This window comes from Podarcis muralis, chromosome 12 (genome assembly GCF_964188315.1).
Source record: "Podarcis muralis chromosome 12, rPodMur119.hap1.1, whole genome shotgun sequence".
NCBI lineage: Eukaryota > Metazoa > Chordata > Lepidosauria > Squamata > Lacertidae > Podarcis > Podarcis muralis.
The window spans coordinates 23,409,738-23,429,902 of record NC_135666.1 but is presented as its reverse complement, the minus strand read 5'-3'; the positions used below and the strand labels follow the sequence as shown (position 1 = coordinate 23,429,902).

General features: G+C 43.1%; 1 protein-coding gene across 3 annotated transcripts in view; it reads left to right on the top strand.

Annotated features, from left to right (window-relative positions):
- SPAG6 (sperm associated antigen 6) overlaps positions 1–5,819 on the top strand; it is a 52,131-nt gene extending 46,312 nt beyond the window's left edge. For all 3 annotated transcript variants that reach the window (XM_028750272.2, XM_028750273.2, XM_028750271.2), the window contains one exon: positions 2,142–5,819. In XM_028750272.2, the coding sequence (XP_028606105.1) occupies positions 2,142–2,208 (67 nt within the window). In that variant the 3' untranslated portion in view covers positions 2,209–5,819. The remainder of the gene's footprint in view (positions 1–2,141) is intronic.
- Positions 5,820–20,165: the final 14,346 nt, after the last annotated feature.

Sequence of the window (20,165 nt, the reverse complement as noted above, 5' to 3'; positions counted from 1 at the left end):
ATGCAAACTCTCTGTTTACATAGCACTCAGACATTGTTAATATTAATATTAGTGTTCTCTGTTACTCAAAGGTTTGCATACTCCCACACCAACAGATGTTGGTCCACTGAAATATCATCTTGTTTATTTTATATTTCCACTTCCTTGCAGTTTCACCTAGAGAAGTTAAGGGTATTGTTCATTTTTGCATTCATAAATTATTTACTCTTTGTCTAGAAAAGGCAACAGTGATGCCATTTGAAACATTAAGAAACTAGTTTCTGCCCTGCTTCTTGCTTTGCAGTTTCTTACTGTCTGTTGATTTTTGTTTTGTCTTAAATGCCACACACTGCTTTTAAATCTGACCTTTGTGCTGGGATCTAAGGGAAGCTGGGACACATTTTTATACTTTGATTGCATGCCCAAGAGGGAATCGTTAGACAGCAGTAAATTCCTCCAAGTAAAATCTTTAAGGGATCCAAACAACATTAAGCAAATTCTCCAGAGGGAAGCCTTTGGATGGTTGTGTTTTTCTTTGTCATCGCTAAGCAAAGCTGTAATAGAGCAGAGGGTACAATTTCAGGTTTCAGTGAGAATGGAGGAAAGCAAGATTCACAGCAAGGGTCAAAGGCCTCTTTTTGGATAGAAAGACCCAACAACGAATATTTTTTTTAAAAATGGTGTGAATACTATGTATGCCTCATAATTACCTCAGATATATTGTAAACTGCCCTGTGATCCTTGGATGGAGGGCAGTACAGTGTACCTCGGGTTACACACGCTTCAGGTTACATACACTTCAGGTTACAGACTCCGCTAACCCAGAAATAGTGCTTCAGGTTAAGAACTTTGCTTCAGGATGAGAACAGAAATCGTGCTCCGGTAGCGCGGCAGCAGCAGGAGGCCCCATTAGCTAAAGTGGTGCTTCAGGTTAAGAACGGACCTCCGGAATGAATTAAGTACTTAACTCGAGGTACCACTGTATAGTATTCTTATTATTTATTATTAGTGATGATCCTGAAGACTCACATCTGTCCTCTCCAAATGGTGAAGGGGAATGTGCAATTCTTTTTCTTGACATATTATACCAGGACAAGCAGAGTTGGGCCAGTGGAGGGAGCGATTCAGATACATAGTGACCAGCTTAAAATGTCTTTAGAACTAATCAACCCCTGCACAGGCCCAAACACATGGTTCCATTTCCTAGGCAGTAACATCAAATTGCAAATGACTAGGACCATAACACACAGCACAGAAGATGTGGAAGGTGAAAAAACAACAACATAGGCTGCAATCCTAATCCCACTTCCTTGAGGATAAATTCCATTGAATAAGTAGTTGTTAGGATTGTGTTGCAAATTCTCTTGAACTCAGTGGGACTTATTTCTGAGTAGACATGTATAGACTTGTCTTGTTAATATCTGGTGGACATCTAATCCATTCTGCAATATAAAGTTACAAGGTTTGAGCAGTGGTGGACCTAATTTTGGGGGGGGGGCTGGGGGCTGAAGCTTGAACTGTTATGGGGGTGGGGAGGCCTTCACAGCCAGCAAAAAGGTTTTTTACTTTGGAAAAAAGGTGGGTAATGAGAGCAGCATGATAGCAGTACTGTATATGACATGATGTATGATGTGGAGAAACTGGACAGAGAGCTGTTCTCACCCTCTTGCATAATACTTAAAGCCAGAGTCATCCAATGAAACTGAGTGGTGGGAGCTTCAAGGCAGAGAAAAGTCCTTGTTGACGTACCACATGGAGTCCAGCTCTCTCACCCTATGTTTAGAGGAATTCCCTCCTAAGATGGTTCTTCCCATTTACAGTTTTTAAAAAATAAAAAATGGGTGTCCCTAATATATTGACCCACAAATTATTATTTTAAAATGTTCTAGCTGATAGAGCCAACCAATTACCTAATTAACTAACTGATGCCCTAATAGTTGCATACTTGCTTAAGATGAAATCCTAACTCTTTGATTTATTCCTCATAAACATGCTGGTATGTATCATGTGTCATCTTTGGCCATGACCCAGCACAGAGTGAAATGCACTTAATCCCACTGATTTCTTTGAGCAGGTTTAAGTATGCTTAATTCTGTGTTCAATGGTAGTTTGGTATTTAGCATGTTGAGTTTTTAATCAAGGCACCCTTGTTTCTCTTTCAGATATTATTCCCCTGGATATTCTGAAGCACTTCTGGAAAGGGTAGAAAATTATCAGCCAGTTCTATAAACCCTTCATCATTGGTGACAGAGCATTCCTCACCCCCCTATTTCCAATCTGTGTTTTTGAGTGGCAAGGGACTATATTTCTAGTCTGGGAGATATTTAACTTTCTATATTCTTCTGTTCCCAATCAATTATGACAACAGGAAGACATACCCTTTCCATCTTTAATCTACACTTGGTTTTCTGGAAACCTTATCTAAGAACAAAGACTTTTACACACCTGTGTTAAGAGGCCTGCATTTCTCAGAAGTTATTGAGGACCTGAAGGGGCCAGCGCTCTTCCCGGATATACCTGTGGTCTTCAGAGCAGTTTGTCCAATCAGGTCCTTAAGACAAAGAATAGAGTGAGAGGATTACAGCCTCGTCCAATAAGCACTGGACCAGCATAACCTTTGTTCATTTCAGCAGAGAGGTGTAGATTGAGATTACCCAGTCCAAGTAGGAATTGTCTTCAAATGAACAAACAAGTGGCAAACTACATCCTCATCCCACTTCTTCACTGACCCCTGTACCACCTCCACATAAGTACTCTTTCCATGGCGCCTTGAAGAACCAAGGTGCAACTGGCAAATTGATGGGTATCTCACCTCCCACCCCCAACCCCCCCCCGAAGATACAGTTTTTGTCTCTGTAAACTTTTAGGAGTGGATTTCAAAAGAACTGTGATTTGGGTAACAAAGTGTTTGAAAGGATAGGTGGTGAGTGATTAAAGGGAAACTGAAAATAAGAATGGCATTGAATTTTACTTGAAAATTTATCAACTCTGGAAAGAGAGAATGTTTAAAATAATATTGAAAAATTGCACCTTGGCAACTTTCCACATACTCAAAATGCTAGCACTGGATACTAAGAAATAAAACTACATACTAAGTCAAACAGAATGTATATGACAATTTCCTTCAGCCGACATGCAGTTTTTTTCCTTTGGTGCCTGTCTTGTTTGCCTAACATTCATAACAGGTAAAAGTTAAAAGGTGTTTGGAAGAGGGAATGTTACCGCACAAAAGCTACAAAGCCAACATAACAAACACCCTTAAATTCTTGTCTGTCTTCTGGGCTAGTGCAGGCTACAACAGTTGGTTCAGTTAGCCACTCTTAGCCTTAAGCAACGAAAAGCACCCCAAGAGGAAAAGCCTTGTGTTACTTCTGAAAGACGTTTGGGCTTCCCTCGATGCTCAGTGATAAGGTGGTGTCATGAGCACCAAGACTGCTTTTTTATGATGTTTGTCACTGACCTCAGCCTTAAATATCTCGTGACCAAGAGGAGTGAGGTTTTGATTGTCACCTCCACCAACCACCTTCTTCCTTTTGGGTTCCAGCAATTGCACTCCATCCTATAAAATCTTGGTAAGCTGGTATGACCTGGAAGGCTGGGCTGTTGGGGAAAAGGTGGGAATTCTTAATTCACTCCACTACAGAAAGTGTTGTTGTTTTTTAATGCCACCTTCTTCAGCATTTTCTTTCTTTGGTCCCCTCCTCAGGATGCCTTTCTTACATAATTTGGAGAAGATAACTAGACCATACACCACCAGTAGCAATCCTGTGCCTCAGGTAGTTCAGGGTACTTGAGCCTCAGTAAGACGAGCCATCCTGTTGGAGGGGCCAAAGAAATGAACACGATCAGCACATCAGTTGGCCAGCTCTCATCATCCTCGATCGTTGGCTATGCTGGCTGGGACGGATTCAGTCTGGTTCACATTTTAATGTGATTTCCATTGAAATAACTGGTACTTAATGCCTTTTTGCACAACCAGCTGGGCATGAGATAGTGGGGAAAGGCTTGCCTATACAGAGACTTACATGCCCATAAAGAACTGGTTGTGTGCATTTGCTGCCACAGGCAGATTTGACTTTTTAGCATGTCACTTGAAATGTGTCTAGTTGTGATGGCACATGAAAGCCAGCTCTTGCGTATTAGATTAGATTGGTTCATTTGCAAAATAACAGTATGAAAGTAATACATAGTAGTATCAATAGAGTTAACTCAGACCTAAATAAACTGCAACATAAACTTAAAATGCTGAATTTCCCTGGCAGTTCACAACACATCCCTTTAAAAACGAAACAATAATAATCCTCTTTTAGCAAATATTAGAATGAAATAGTAAAATAAAATGGGATGTAGCTCTTGTGTATGACTGTGCATGCACACAACCTGCCTGTCAAATTTATATGCAAATAAGACAGGAATTTAGATCATAATATATCAGTTAACGTTCTCATCAAGAAGCTAATGCACCTTTTGAAATAATGCAAAATACTTCTAGCCAATCATTTCTTTAATCAGTACAAAGATTCATGTGTCTAGTATCTGGTGTGTGTGTTTTAAAAAAAGAATTTCAATTGGCTCCAAAGCTTATGGCAGCTGTACAGTTTTTTATTTGGCTTGCACATTTTGAAAGCGTTCTCAAGAAAATCCAGCAGGAATCCAAGTGACACTGCCAGTGTTCACTCTATTGTATAAAAATTAATAGTTCCTTGTTTCCCCCCTTTCCTTTTAAACAATACATAAATAATATCGGCATTGGCAAAAAGAAGCCACATGCTGCAGCCAGCCCTATAATTTGGGTTAGTGTGAATACCAATTAGACTATTACTGTTGCACAGTATTTGGGCATGTTTAACAAAAGATTAAATTAAAGGATATATAAGGAACAGAAAACATGTTTCGGAGAAGAGGATGAACCTGGTTCTTTGTGCTGGCTGATGATTCGGAGCCTCCTTGTGTCAGCCTAGCCTTGCCTTATTTTAAATTAGCATATATTGCTAGCTCTTTCTGGTTCTTAGCCAGTTTGGTCAGTATAAAGGACCACAGAGTGACATGGCAAACATTTGTTATAGCCCAGGATGGACATTTATCATCCCTCCACCTGCCTCCCAACATGTTGACCTAACTGACCACGATAGCACCTCACTGTTGTTTCAACATGCTAAAATCTAGAATTTAGAAAGGTCAAACCCAGTCCCAGTGCCAATGTACTATATGTCAATAACTCATTTCATCAAAGAAGCTCTATAACATAAAAAAAATTCACAATGCTTGTTGATTTTTCAGCACTGGAGAAAAAAAAGATTGTGTGTTTGTTTATTGTTTTGCACCTTTTTCAGCGCAAGGTATGCCAGGGCAAACTATGACAGCTATTAAGCTCAATTTAAACCCTTACATGACTTAGGATCCAAATATCCGTTGGAAGAAGGCCGAGAGCCAGAGGATTGTTGGTGGGACGATGATGAATGATCAGAGGGAGCAGACTGGGAGGAGGATGTGTCAGCAGCTGAAGAGGTAACAAGGTTTAGTGAGCAGGAAGAGGCTGTGGCAGAAAGCAATCCAGAGGCAGAAGCGGAGGCCAGAGAAGAGGTGGGTCAAGAGGCGGAATGGAGGCAGGCTCAAGAATCCAGGGAGTCGCGCCCCCCCTTCTGTTGTGGTGGCCAGCTCCCCTACCCCCAGTCTAGAACACAGGGAAATGAAAAGAGCCGAGCTGAGATTGGTTGTGCACAGATGCAATTTGTGCTGGCTTGGGAAGAGCAGGAGCCTTAGTGAGTGTTGGGAGCAAGACCTGCTGGGATCACTAGGCCTGCACTGTTCTGTTTTCTTTGAATAAAAAGTTAACTGCACTTACACTGTGTTTTTCTATTGCTGACATACGCTTGACTCCTCCTGACAATGCACCCATCCACAGAGATTATCCTTGGAAGTCCTTTCTTCAGCTGCCCCTGCTGTCTGCGGTATGGCAGGTGGCGACTGGAGACTGCCCTTCTTCATCAGTTGTTGAATTGCCCTGTAACAAACCAGAGTGAATGCTCAATAGATAGCCAATGCCATCTAACGTCTCACAAACTTTGTGCAAACAAATCAGGATGAATTCTGAACAAACTGGAAGCAACCTTTGTTTAAAACTCCATGGAACTGCGGTTGTTGCTGTTTCAGTAAATATATTTCAAGAGTGGGGAATTTCTGCATGGGGGTGGCCTGTTTTCACCCTATGGATGTCAGAAAAGCTGTGAAATAATTAGGAATGTGGGGGATAAATATGTAAGTTGGACATTGTCTCGTCAGTGAGGCCAAAGACTGCTGGACAGAAAGCAATCTGGTGAATTGCTCTGCTAAATAGTACCTACGACCAGACACTTCTAATTAGTTTACAGGTGTTTAAAAGGCAGGTTCATTGGTAAGGCCACTTTTGTATGTAATAACATAATGCTGCATAATTGTTTGCTGGATTGCGCTCTCCCCAAAGCCACATCCTAACAAATTTAAATTCCTGTGGACTTGATAGTGTTGAGTCTTTTGTAATTTTGAAAGATGGAAAAGCTAAGGATGTTCCTATCCTCACAGCACCTGCGTTGTATTTTTCTTTAAACCTTAAAAAAATGTACTGCAAAACATGAATCCATTATTGGTTTGCACAGTGATGTTTACGCTAACCATACAAGAGAAAACTACGGAGACCTCAAATTCCCCTTCCACATCTCTTTAGCTGTACAAATACAACTGAGTTGTCAACAGGAATGTCAACATTCTGGAATACTTACACTGCAATCACCTGTATTATTCATGGACAAGTAAAATGCAGATTGCAACGAATGTCACAACATACTGCTTTTATTATATAGTCCTATGTTTGCTACTTCAGCACAACCACTTAGTACACCATTACTGGATGTCAATAAGTATATTTCCTTCCTTTTTGTTTGATGATCCTTTCCATTTGACTTGGGGCCAGCTACACATTAAGTTAAACACATACTTTAAAGTATATGTAGACAACTTAATTTTATAAAATGCATCTGCAGAGGCACCCAATCCAGCAAGGTCTATGAAGACAAAAGGTGAAGCAAACCGACAAAAGTATGCAGATCTACTGAAGAGGAATATATTTCAGATTAACAGTATGAGCTCTTTGCACAACTTTTGAGTAAAGTATATGCAATGCAGTGGTTAAATTGCTCATGAGGAACAAAAACAACCATTGTTAGCAGCACATCTTTGTTTCTTCAACAGCAGCAACTAATATATAAAATGGACAATGCATCCCTGACTATTTTACAGTAAAAGTTGGCAACCTGACTGTTTAAACATGGTTTGGACATGCTATTTTTAAAAAGGACAAGATTTCTAAGCTGAAACAGAACAGAATATAAAAGTCAGCTCAGTGGCAAAGTTGTTGCTTCTCCCCACATAAAATATTTTGGACTCTTTGAGAATGGCCCAAATTGTGGAAGCCCCCAGCTGCTACCATCACAGAATTTATCTTCCCTCACGTTGACCCTGTTTTCTGTCCCCTGCCGTTAGTAGTTATTCTGGCTTCATTTCTCCCTTTATTTATCATTTTGCTATATCATACTTTGCTCCTGATTTTGGTTTAGATAGAAGAATTGCTGTAAGATTCGCATTAGGCAAAGGTTAAGTAAAGGTGGATAGGTGGTGACTGTACTATTGTAAATCGTAGTGCTGTTAGGATAGGACTTTGAGGTCTAGAGTCCCACTCAGCCAAAGGAGCAGGAGTGTCTACAAATGCATAGCACATATTGAACTAAGAGAAGTACAGTGGTACCTCTAGTTATGAACTTAATTCGTTCTGGAGATCTGTTCTTAACCTGAAACTGTTCTTAACTAGAGGCGTGCTTTTGCTCATGGGGCCTCTTGCTGATGCTGTGCCGCCAGCACGCGATTTCCGTTCTCATCCTGGTTCTCAACTTGAGGTAACTCTTCCAGGTTAGCAGAGTTTGTAAACCTGAAGCGTTTGTAACCTGAGGCTTTTGTAACTCGAGGTGTTTGGTGTTCCATTGCGCCAGAAGCGGCTTAGTCATGCTGGCCACATGACCCGGAAAAACTGCAGACAAACGCTGGCTCCCTCGGCCTGTAAAGCGAGATGAGCACTGCAACCGCAGAATCGTCTGCGACGGCACTTAACTGTCAGGGGTCCTTTACCTTTTACTTTTAATTCCTCCACAGAGTTACAATTCTCAGAGTGGTTTAACAATTTATCCCTCTTCCCAAGGAATTCTGGGTATTGTAGTTCTGTGAGGGGAACAGGAATTTCCTAACAACTCTCAGCACACTTCTTTGGGGGAAAGCCATGACTGTGGTATGATACTGCTCTAGATGGATGGCTGAATCTGCCAATTTTGGCTTATTTCTGCTACTCATTCTTTCCATCCTTAAGTTCAATTGGCACATGTTTTGCAGTTAAAAAAAATAATCACAATTTCTTCTTGTATTTATGTAGACTTATACATAATTTTACCTAAGATGAATTTTAAAAACATATTAGGCAATGTTTAAGTTTTGCCAATATATGCATTCCCCTAATATGTACATGCTTGTATACAAGTTTTGGGTTGAATAACTGCATTACAAGATTCAGAGAAGTGTGAGTTTCAGAGGACAGCTGCTTTTCAGTTCACATGTTTGCTTTGAGAAGTGCAGATTAGAATTTCCCCCACTGTATTCACTATACAGTGGTACCTCGGGTTACATATGCTTCAGGTTACAGACTCCGCTAACCCAGAAATATTACCTCAGGTTAAGAACTTTGCTTCAGGATGAGAACAGAAATCGTGCTCTGGCGGCGCGGCAGCAGGAGGCCCCATTAGCTAAAGTGGTGCTTCAGGTTAAGAACAGTTTCAGGTTAAGAACGGACCTCCGGAACGAATTAAGTACTTAACCCGAGGTAAAGGTAAAGGTACCCCTGCCCGTACAGGCCAGTCTTGACAGACTCTAGGGTTGTGCGCTCATCTCACTCGGGAGCCAGCGCTGTCCGCAGACACTTCTGGGTCACGTGGCCAGCGTGACGAAGCTGCTCTGGCAAGCCAGCGCAGCACATGGAAACACCGTTTACCTTCCCGCTAGTAAGCGGTCCCTATTTATCTACTTGCACCCGGGGGTGCTTTCGAACTGCTAGGTTGGCAGGCGCTGGGACCGAGCAACGGGAGCGCACCCCGCCACGGGGATTCGAACCGCCGACCATGCGATCGGCAAGTCCTAGGCGCTGAGGTTTTACTCACAGCGCCACCCACGTCCCCGTAACCCGAGGTACCACTGTATATTTAAATGTAAAAGACTTTTTTTTTTTTTTGCTTGTTTGCAAAAGATGCCAGAACAAAAGGGGGAAGAGATATGCTCTGCTGTGTTGCATGGCAGAGTGAAAGTCTGCATATTTATTTTCCTTGCAACTCTATTCTGGCCACCAGATTGCTTGATGTTTGCTGTACACAAAGAGCAGAACATGTGCTTCTCATCTGTATGACCATCTTGGGAAAGGCCAAGGAAATTATAAATATCTCCCACTGTACTGTTCTCACTTTTCAAAGCAAGGCGAGCCTGCAGAGAGATTGCGTTTCAAACTGAAACTCACTTTTAAACGAATCAAGAAAAACACAAGCTGCTTGGCCCTTGCTTGTTTGTTCGCCTGCACTGAGAGAAGTGGAAGGAGCCAGGAAGGAGGCAAGGCACCGGCCTGGATGAACAATAGCTCACAACCTGATTAACTATGCTTCCACAACCCCCAACATTGTAACATGCTTATCCTCATACTGCCAAGGGACCCCAAACACCACCACACCATTGCCAAAGGCTCCGTTCTGTCACTTCCAGTGGTGGCTGGTGGGAGCAGTAGGGCAGAAGGCAAGGAGGGTGGTGCCAGAGCCAATGACAGGTGCAGACAACTACTTACACTTTTGTCCTCCACAACCACTTTGGTTGAGTTGTATAGGGGCTAAGGAAGATGATGCTGACAGCCAGTGCCACCCCCTGGACTGGTTGGAGGTAAGAAGGCAGGAAGGTGTGGACTGCCTGAAGGCAGAATGAGGTTGGGCGTGTGTGCCCCATTTGCCCTAATGAAGCAGCCTTCACTGGCTACTAACAGCCTGCCCTCCACTGATTTGAAACCCAAGAGAGGGTGTTTGGCTAAAGGAATGCTGGGGAAACACAAATGTCCCAGGCAGCAGCCCTGTTCAGGCGTTCGCTCCATAAGTTCTCAAGAAGTTCAGGATAGTATGCACCAGCTGTGGGGAGTGTGTTGGGAAGAGGGAGGAAAAAACCACCAGCGATTCCAGCAATTCCCACCTGCCCCATCTATGCTACCCTCTCTCTATCCAGTCTCAGGCACTTCCCTCTCCCACTGCTCTCACTACAGCAGCATCCTCCACTTGTATCACTACTGTTTCATTCCCAGCAGCTTGAAAAGGGCTGAAGTCGAGTTGCAGGCCTCAGCTCATTACGTAGGCCCAAAGTGGACAAAGTAGGAGAAGTCTTCCCTCTGGTTCTCCCTGCCCCAACAGTGCAGCGTGATGCTGCCACCCAAGCTAGGTTGTATAAACATTACACCTAGCCTAGTCTGCCCAACAACAACAAGGCAGTCCAGACGCAGGTATGTTATTGTCAGGAGTCTGGCTGGCTCCCCCATTTCCCAGCAGTGTGGTGCACAAACAGGCTTCTACCCAATGCTAGGAACTGCCCTGAGTATTTGAAATGTTCACTCCTGAACCAGTGTAGCAGATAATATGCTAATGTTCACTAATTCCTAGACAACCTGCTACAGATGAGAAATTATGCTAATTAAGGATTATCTTTTTTGTTGTTGTTGCCTTTTTCATTTAATACTCAGATTCTAGGAATATATATCTATAGATATATCTCACTTTTTTACTGGATAGCAGGGTAGCCATATGCCCTACTTTAAGGGGGGAGAGTCCTTAGTATGAAGTTCTCTATAGTCTATAGGTAAAGGTAAAGGTACCCCTGCCCGTACGGGCCAGTCGTGACCGACTCTAGGGTTGCGCGCTCATCTTGCTCAAGAGGCCGGGAGCCGCGCCGTCCGCAGACACTTCCGGGTCACGTGGCCAGCGTGACGAAGCTGCAACTGGCGAGCCAGCACCAGCGCCGCACACAGAAACGCCGTTTACCTTCCTGCCGGAGCGGTACCTATTTATCTACTTGCACTTAGGGGTGCTTTCGAACTGCTAGGTGGGCAGGAGCTGGGACCGAATGACAGGAGCTCACCCCGCCGCGGGGATTCGAACCGCTGACCTTACGATCAGCAAGTCCTAGGCACTGAGGTTTTACCCACAGCGCCACCCCTCTATAGTCTATACCTATAGGTATTAAGATTTTCTTGTTTTACAGAAGTATGTGTAATGTCTCTTGTATTTTTTCCATGTAACATTTTTACAAATCAGTTTCATTTGTTGAGACATTAGGAAGAAAAGGGGTGGAGGGGGGGAATATGGGTGGGGTCGGGTGGCGATATTTCTATTTTGCTTAATGTATGTAGGGTTTGGTGTCAGCGTTGCTCGTGCAGGTTATCTGCTGTTCATTTGTGTTTCTTTGGTGGCGAGAAAGGTTGGGGTTGGCCTAGGCTGTGGTTGTTTGTTTGTGATTGGCTGTGGTGATCTTTGTTTTTGTGTGTGAGTGGGTGTTTTGGATCAGGTTACCCATATTGATTTATATGCTGTTGGTGGATTATTGTCATTGTCTTGTTGGGCTGTGTACGTGATAAAGGGAAGCCATACCGGGGTAAAGGCTTCTTCTTCTGTTTGTCCCCGTGTCAATTTCAGACCTATAGGTATTAAGCAAACTCATGTTCTTGGGTCAGTTAATCCCAGGGATCTCTCATAAAAGGGTGAGGCAATTCAACAGTTAAAACTTCATTAATACAAGAATACTAGTAGCTTCAAATGTTGTGGGAACACCTGTAATTAAGTACACAGTATGAACAAACAAGGGCCACTAAAGATTCCTTATAACTGCTACCCAAAGGAAAAGAGATTTGCAGAGTAGTTCCCAAGGCAAGTAAGTTCTTATACCATAATGGGAGTAATTTGAGCAAGAAATTCTACTGAGTTTGATAAAGCAACATAAGATATGGCACACAATTGTGTTTTGGAACACAAAATGGAATTGGTTTATGAGTGTTTGCATTGCTTCATTAACATGCTTGCCTATTAACGTACTCCACAATATGGCATTAAACCTCCTTTTCAAAAGCATTTATATTTTTAGAACCTTGTTAGCACCACAAAGTGACAGGCTGTGAGTACTATTCTCTTTTGGAGATAATGAAGGAAGTTGCAAAAATATTTTGAAAACGTTCAATAGTAACTAAGTTACTATGATAAAACTTGGCTTTTGTTTTCTGGAGGATTGAAGGGCTTCTGTTTTCAAAATAATCAGTGTAGTACTGAGGTCAAGAAGCTTAGTCTTTTAAAGAAAAATAACATTTAAATAATTATGTTTACAATAGGAAAAAAACTTATTTGCAAAACTTAGCCACCAGTCTTACTGCCGCATTCTGTATACTTGGCAACTACTATTTTAAAACAAGGACAGCTTGTAATATTCCTTCAGTTAAATAATTGGCTGAAATATTTCAAATCCAGGTTTTGTTTCAACTCCTTCAGCTGACACAATTGTGGAGTTTTACTTGATTAAGTCAATGACTTATTAATGGCCAATGTATGGCTTTTGGTTCAAAAACCTACAGGAAATTAAAATACAATATAAAATAGACAACACGTCAATTTAAAAAACCCACACATCAAGCCTACAAAACAGAGACCAGCTTGTTGTATATTATTAATTACTGCTATGTATAAAGGATTGGATTTAACGTTCCTGTGAACAGAACTCCGCTCATGGGATGCTTCTGCACTAGAAAGGATGTGTGTGGAGAAAAGACAACTTTGACATATCTCCTGCCCACCCCCACAGCCCATTGCCAGCCATTAAAAGCTGCTCTTGGGAAAAAAGAGAACCAGAACATTTGTAGTTTAAAAAAGTAATGGCTTTTTATCCTTAAACTACGGGGCATGCACTGATCATAGCCAAAGAAGTATAACGGCAAGTGCAAATGGCACTGAGAGTGCCATTGTGTATAGCCACCATTATAGAATCGTGAGCATAAATCATCATAAATGAGCAATAAATATAATCTCTGGAGGGGCTCTTATTCAGACTGGGTGTTATATTAAAACAGGCACACATAAAGGGGGCAAGGTATGGTAGATTAGCAGCCGTTTGGCCTAGTACAACTTCAGACAGGTAGAAAACATAATTAAAAGAAAAGCTTTTTATCATGGCTCACGTGTTTGTACGGATGCGATGAGACTGAGCAGGTGGAAGCTTATGTTACATGTTTGCACTGGGCCTGAGGGGGGGGGGGATGTTGCTTGGGTCCTGCTATTAGCACGCAGAACTGGAAGGTTACCTGGGGAGGACTGTAGAGCTCAGGTGAGAAAAGGTTCCCTGGCCCTGCTTTAGAGATACAGTGGTAGATTGGTTCTCAGACACCTTGGTACTCAAACGGCAAAAATCCGAAAGTGCTCCGGTTTCCGAATGTTTTTCGGAAGCCGAATGTCCGATGCAGCTGTCGGCTACTTTTCCCGGGGCACCTGCACCAATCAAAAGCTGCGCCTTGGTTTTCGAACATTTTGGAAGTCAAATGGACTTCCAGAACAGATTAAGTTTGGCGCTTTTGTTTTTGCCATTTTGCGTTTTTGTTTTTGAGGCTTTTTTGGTTAATTTGTTTTTGGGATTGTGTGGAACCTAGTTCAGCTACTGACTGATTGTGTGACTGCAGAAATGGATAGAAGCCCTCCATCCAAACAATGGCTATCATCAGAGCAGGTAAGAATTTTTTTTATCATCTACAATACTGTATTATTTTATATAGTACAGTACATTGATTATTGCTTTCATTTTGTGGATCAATGGCCTCATTAGATAGTAAAATTCATGTTAAATTGCTGTTTTAGGTGTTGTTTTTAAAAGTCTGGAACGGATTAATCCGTTTTGCATTGCTTTCTATGGGAAAGCATGCCTTGGTTTTGGAATGCTTTGGTTTTGGAACGGACTTCCGGAACGGATTCAGTCTGAGAACCAAGGTACCACTGTATACAGGCTAACCCACCTCTTCCAAATCAGCTGTATTTGTGCCTAGCTATACTTCTCTCTTGCCAGGATTAAGTTCCAGTTTAAGTTCCCCCAAAGGTGAATGCCATGCCAGGGGTGCCATATAAAAAGAGCCGGGCGTAATCAGTGCCCCTCGCTTTTCCTGAACACAAGATTGCTTCTCCAGATGACAACCACCGATATCTCCAGTTATTATGAGGTATTAAAAACAGTCTCATTTAAAACTGCCCAATATGCAATCCAATGAAGAATGGACTCGTATCTGTAACAATTGTGTAGTCGATTGGTTCACTCCATTATTATGCCTCTGCATGACTAAAAGAACAGCACTTGCAAAGTTTTTGCCAGGGACGACTTTTATTTATACAAAAACATGAGCTACCTTGGGTATGTTGCTCTGGGGTCCTAGCAATAAGGAGGACACACAGCTAGTATTGCTGGATATGCAGCGAAAACTCAGAAGTAATGCGAGCCGGCAGCAAGGTAACCCATAGCTACCCGCCAAACGCTGAGCAATATTCTTATTAATCTTTTCATGCTTTGCCGTGGGCCCCTTCAAGGGGTGTCTGGTTTCACAGTGTGGCAGAGCAGTGGGAGCCGATAAGCTGCACACTTCTTTCTCCCAAAGCCACCGCAGAAAAGAAACGCGAAAGGCCGCTGAATCATGTTACTGGATGGTTTTGCAGAATAGGACTGAGGAACATTGTTCCTTCGAGCTCCAAGCCGTATAGAAATAGATATTTGCAAAGGCAGCCAAGCACACTCTTCATTTTTTAAAGGCGAGAAGGCAGGCTTCCAATGGTGCCTGGCTCACTGCTTACTTTAATGCAGCTTTGATCTCTGTTCCTCTGATGTCATCTACTGCAATCAGCAGGGGGAACTTGGATAGTCAGCCACTCTAGAAGCAAATCTACACAGCAAACCTGATTTTTAAAAATTAATTCCCTCTTCCTAGAGAAGTCAACGGAGTTTTCATAGCGCTAGTCTCACTTCCAAATACCTTGATTATTGAGCATTTATCCTGATTTGTCTGTCCAGAGATTATACAGCTTCCCATCAATGGAATGTTTTACCATGCTTTCTAGTACATTTATCCCTCACTTTCCTTACTGCAAAAAGTGTGGGAATGTCCACTGTACCCCACAAAATCTTATACCAGCAGAGGAGTCACAAAGCTCCTGGCTGTGTTTGCTGCAACACACTATTATAACTACCCTTATGGAAGTTGTTACTATCACGAGTAGTTGCCAAACCATTTTTTAAAAAATGTACTGGGTTTTTAAACATGGAACAAACTGGGCCCGGGCCTGTTCCAGAGGGGCAAATCAAAGAGGAAAAGTGAAAACATCTGTTTGTGTTTTTGAAACCATGACTGAATTGTAGTTTGCTCACAGTGAACAGGTCATGCAAGGGCTTCACCATGGACCAGACAAGAGCCTTCTCATTCATTTTGGGATGCCTCAAAACTCTGTTTCTGCACACATGCTAACAGCCTCACATTTGCCCATGGGCAAGCAAACTATATTCCCAATGGGGTGAGGGTGGAAAGACATATGTGTAATCTCACTGTATACAAGTTGTACAAGTGACAATAAAGTATTTCAATGTAGCCACACAATGTGGGCATCATCCTTCAGTGTTTGATTGCCGGCATGGCATGAGGGATCAGACATGAGGAACCACTAACTGCTGACAAATATAAAGTGATCACCACTCAAATGTTTGGTTTCTGGGGCTTCCCCACCCACAAACACCCTGCCTTTTCGCTAACTTCTGCATCTGGCTGGGATTAATGTGAAAAAGCAATACCAACCTGTCAACTGTGAAATACAAGCAAGCCTGAAAATTAAAATATGCAAATCTAAAATGATATGCAAATCTACAGGCTTAGGAACACAAAAGGGCAGAGGAGGCTGCGTGATGGCTGAAAAGCTACGGCAGGAGACAGAGAGTTGCTGGCCACGTTATTCCCGACAGCGTAGAATCAAGTTACGTTGAATAAATTTCAGAATATATATTCCTACCACACACTATTTGATTTTACTAATGAATTCAGGAATTCAGCCCTAATATGATTCACCCTGGTATTCAGGAGAGGTTTATTAGTTCTTAAAATGCTTTATGCGATGACAGCCGTTTGTCATTAAAACTGCCAGCTTTTGTGATAACGGGAATATTGGAATCATAATGAAAATGCTGGCGCGGTTTGGTGCTTCTGCTACAAAACACACACACATGATCCCTGTCATCCCGTATCATGGCCTGTGTGTGATCACACCACACACACACACACACACACACACACACACACACACACACACATATATAGCCTGCTCCTCACTCCTCATGCATTTGCAGTGGTACGAAAAATAATAGTATACCAGAAAGAATATGAGAAAGCGCCTGTCAGGCCCCCACACAGAGACGCAGCACATACATGCAATATTTTCTCTCTCTCTGGGCATTGCCTCTCCACACTTGTGACAACCCTGAAGGAATGTCAGCGACAGCCAATTAAACAAGCAGCTGTCACCCGAGGTGCAGATCAAGTCTAAGGTTGTGAAAACAGTAATAGGAAAAGAGTGTCCCCAATGAGGGCAAAAGCAGCTTATCATAGTTCAGGCAGTTCCCTTGGAGACTGAAGTGTCTTTCAGTCTTACGCACAGTCTGTCACACAGAAGTATCTGAGCAAAGATGGACTCTCCGTGAAACAAGTGAACGGGAAACAGTAATTAAAACCCAGCCTGCCGGACGCTGCTTTCTAAAATCCCAACTGGGATAGAAAAGAAGAGACAAGATCCTTCTTGAAATCTGAGGAGCGCAATGCATGAATGGGCCCACAATCTTCACCGGAGGTTGATGGCTACCACCCTATAAGCTCAGAAGCCTCGAAACCTTCCAGGAGTTTGTTTAGATTACAACATCCTGACAGGGGAAAATGTATTGCGCAGGGGTTTCGTTAAAAGCCTCAGAGCCCTTCCCTTTGAGGTCACTGCTTTAAATTCAGCCTGGGTCTTAAGGCAAGGTCACATATACATGGCCATATTTTTGAGAGTAATTATAGCACTGTCGATGCTCCACCAGTGTTATTAGTGACTGTCAGAAAGAGGTCAGGCGTGTTTACAGGAGCAGGAGTTATTAGCAGTAGTAGCTGCTGTGCATGGAAAGTGTCTCTTCCATCTGAGCTTCTGGGTAAAGGAACATCATTCTCCAGCCCCACATGCATAAGGAAAGCCGCCATCTCACTGTGTAAACTTAAAACATTCTGACAGCTTTATCCACAGTATGGTTTGGTGAAGTAGTACTTATGTTTAAGCTGACTAGGGTGCCCAGGTGTCCTGCTTTACGGACGACAGACGTCTAGCTGAAGGGCTGCCAGAAGACAGACCTCTGCCTGAATGTGTCCTTCATTTGGAAGGCTGTCTGGCTGAATGTTTCCTGTTAAAGAGCCCTAAGAAGGGAGACTGAAGGCCCTGAGGTTGCCCATCAGCTGTGAGCACCAGTCACAATCTTCCTCCCCACTATAGTTGTTTCTAAATTTACAGCTATACATATAAATGCAGATCTGTGCCCCCTTTTGTCCTTTTCATTTAGGAAAATACGCTGGGATAACCTGCACATACAAGCAGGGCTTTTTTCAGCCAGAACTCACTGGAACTCAGTTCCAGCACCTCTCAGCTGGGCACCATTGCCATTATTCTTATTTTTTAAAATGTATTTTTATTAAAGATTTTCTTGATTTACAAAAGTATGTGCAATGCCTCTCTCTCTCTCGCCCCCCCCCCCCATGTAACATTTTTACAAATCAGTTTCATTTGTTGAGACATTAGGAAGAAAAGGGGGAAAGAGGTGGGGGGGGAAGGATGGGTGACGATGCTTCTATTTTACTTAATATATGTGGGGTTTGGTGTCAGCGTTGCTTGTGCAGGTTCTTTGCTGTTCACTTGTGTTCCTTTGGTGGTGAGAGAGGTTGGGGTTGGCCTAGGGTGTGGCTGTTCATTTGTGGTTGGCTGTGGTGGTCTTTGTTTTCATGTGTGAGTGGGGTGGGTGGGTCAGGTTAGCCATATTGATTTGTATGCTGATGGTGGATTTTTGTAATTGTCTTGTTGGACTCTGTGTGTGATAAGCCCCATTGCCATTATAAGAGAAAATGGGAGATGATCATGGCAGCGGCAGAGGAAGCCGCTTGGGTGCCTGGGGTGGTGCGGCCAGGGGCAGGGTGAGTCGTCCATAGCGGTGGGGTGCACTGCGGGGCCTCCAGAGTCTGCCTGCCTCCTCCCACTCAACCACCCTACAGCTGGCGGGGGGGGGGCAGTGGGTAGACCGTTTGGGCAATGCGGAGCTTGCGTGCGCCCAAGCCACCGTGTCTCTCCCAGGCCAGGAGAGATGTGTGACTTGGGCACATTGCAGGCCCCGCGGTGAGTGCTGCCCAGCATTTTGTCACCCCCCCCCTCAGTGGTAACACCTGGGGCGCACCACACCCACCATACCCTCCTTCCTCCGCCCGTGGTTCATGGTGAGTTCTGGCACCTCTTTTTCTAGAAAAATAGCACTGCGTACAAGTACTCTGAATTATCACAGGCTAGGGATTCTGGAATCTGGCCAGCAGAGACACAGTGGGGCCATCTCAAAGGCAGCAAATTTGTATTCATATTTTATGAGTGAGAAAGCTAATAAACAAATATTTAAAAAAATACTTTTGTTAAGCTACTGGGAGTCAGAAGACCATGCTGATTTACTGCAAGGCATCCAGAGATCTGCCATCTGTGTTAAAGTATGGCTACTTCATTCATGTCCTCTGCTTTGCCTCAGCTATAACCTGCAAGTTCCAATCAATGCTTGAGACAGTGACAATTTACTACTCTTTTTTTTTTTTTTGTATTTTTAAAAGGGGAAAGCTTTTGCAGGTTATTTCCCCCCAGCATGTCTCTGTGTAACTCAAGGGATCAAGACAAGGCACACTTCTAATTTTATTAAATATCCAGGAGCTTTTTCCCATAATCACTGTGTAAGATTGAAATACTGTACACTACTAACAAAGCAGTCCTCACTCAGAAACTCACTCATTTTAATTTAGAAGCTCGTATGCCACATTGTGAACACTGGCTAGGCTGAAGTGTTTAATTTAAGGATATAGGACAGGGGTCTGCAACCTTTAAGACAAAAAGAGCCACTTGGACCCGTTTCCAAAGGGAAAAAAACCTGGGAGCCGCAAAACCATTGCAACATTTAAAACAAATATATCTCCGGAGCCGTGATCTGACAGCGGGCGGGAAGGTGACGTCGGGACGGTGCGTGGCTAACGCACGCACCGCCCCCATGCAACGTCACAGCCAGTACAGTGCCCGCCACAGTGGGGAGTGTCGGGGCGCACAATGCGCCTCCTCCCCTCGCTAGTATCCGCCCCGGAGCCGCGGCAAAGGTGTAAAAGAGCCACATGCGGCTCCGGAGCCGCGGGTAGCAGACCCCTGATATAGGAAGTTGCCTTATAGACCCAAACCATTGGTCCATCTAGTTCTGGCAGTAGCTCCCCAAAGTTTCAGAGGGTAATCATTCCCAGTCCTGCCTGGAAATGCCATGGATTGCAATTAGAACCTCTGCATGCAAAAGGGTAAGTTCTGCCACTGAACTATGGCTAGGGATGAGCAAATCTGCCCATTTCAGTTCATCTCAGTTCTCTGTTTTCCAATCTTAGATTCAGTGCTCCAGCTTTCACACACACACACACACACACAGAGAGAGAGAGAGAGAGAGAAACACAAGTCCTCATGAAAAGTCCTCATTTCAATATGACTTTCTCCTGTTTCATATGCAATATTGCCCAATTTACATTTTCTAATGTAATACTTTTTGTATGTTATTTTCACTAATATATGTGTTTATATGCACACTCCACCTTAGTAAATGCATATCTGTACAAATTAACTTGTAAAGTTGGCTTGAAGTGTGAATGTGGTTCCGATACCTTTTCAGAAAGTGTGAATTTGCAAAGTAAATCAGATTTCTAACCCTATCCCTTCCTAATTGTATTAACTGCTGGAAAGGTTACA